The sequence below is a fragment of the Pterocles gutturalis genome, unplaced genomic scaffold (assembly GCF_000699245.1).
Source record: "Pterocles gutturalis isolate BGI_N339 unplaced genomic scaffold, ASM69924v1 scaffold18208, whole genome shotgun sequence".
Taxonomy (NCBI): Eukaryota; Metazoa; Chordata; class Aves; order Pterocliformes; family Pteroclidae; genus Pterocles; species Pterocles gutturalis.
In genome coordinates this window covers 4,682-4,930 of record NW_010123420.1, presented here as the reverse complement: position 1 = coordinate 4,930, position 249 = coordinate 4,682, and the positions used below count along the sequence as shown (strand labels likewise).

General features: G+C 67.9%; 1 protein-coding gene across 1 annotated transcript in view; it reads left to right on the top strand.

Moving 5' to 3' along the window:
• The window catches only part of PAN2 (PAN2 poly(A) specific ribonuclease subunit), a gene marked incomplete at both ends in the record, with an annotated part of 5,144 nt that overhangs the window by 953 nt on the left and 3,942 nt on the right, over positions 1-249 (top strand). Inside the window, 1 exon segment of the mRNA XM_010077899.1 lies at positions 184-207. Coding sequence (XP_010076201.1) covers positions 184-207 — 24 coding nt within the window.

The window sequence follows — 249 nt, the reverse complement described above, 5'->3', positions numbered from 1 at the left end:
CGGCAGCGGGGGGCTGCAGTCTGGGGAGGGATGGAGCTCTCGCTGCGCACTGAACCACCGCGGAGCTTTCTGCAGGGCTCGGGACGGGGGCAAGAGATTAAATTCTCGGGGTGCCGCAGGAGGCAGGCGACAGGTTTTCCTCAGCGGTGCCGGCAGCTGAGCCAGCACTGGGCAGGGCTGGAGTCCCCGCCTCGGGCCAGGAGCCCGGTTCTATCGATAAGTCGCCTTGTGGCAGGAGGGGGGGGGAGT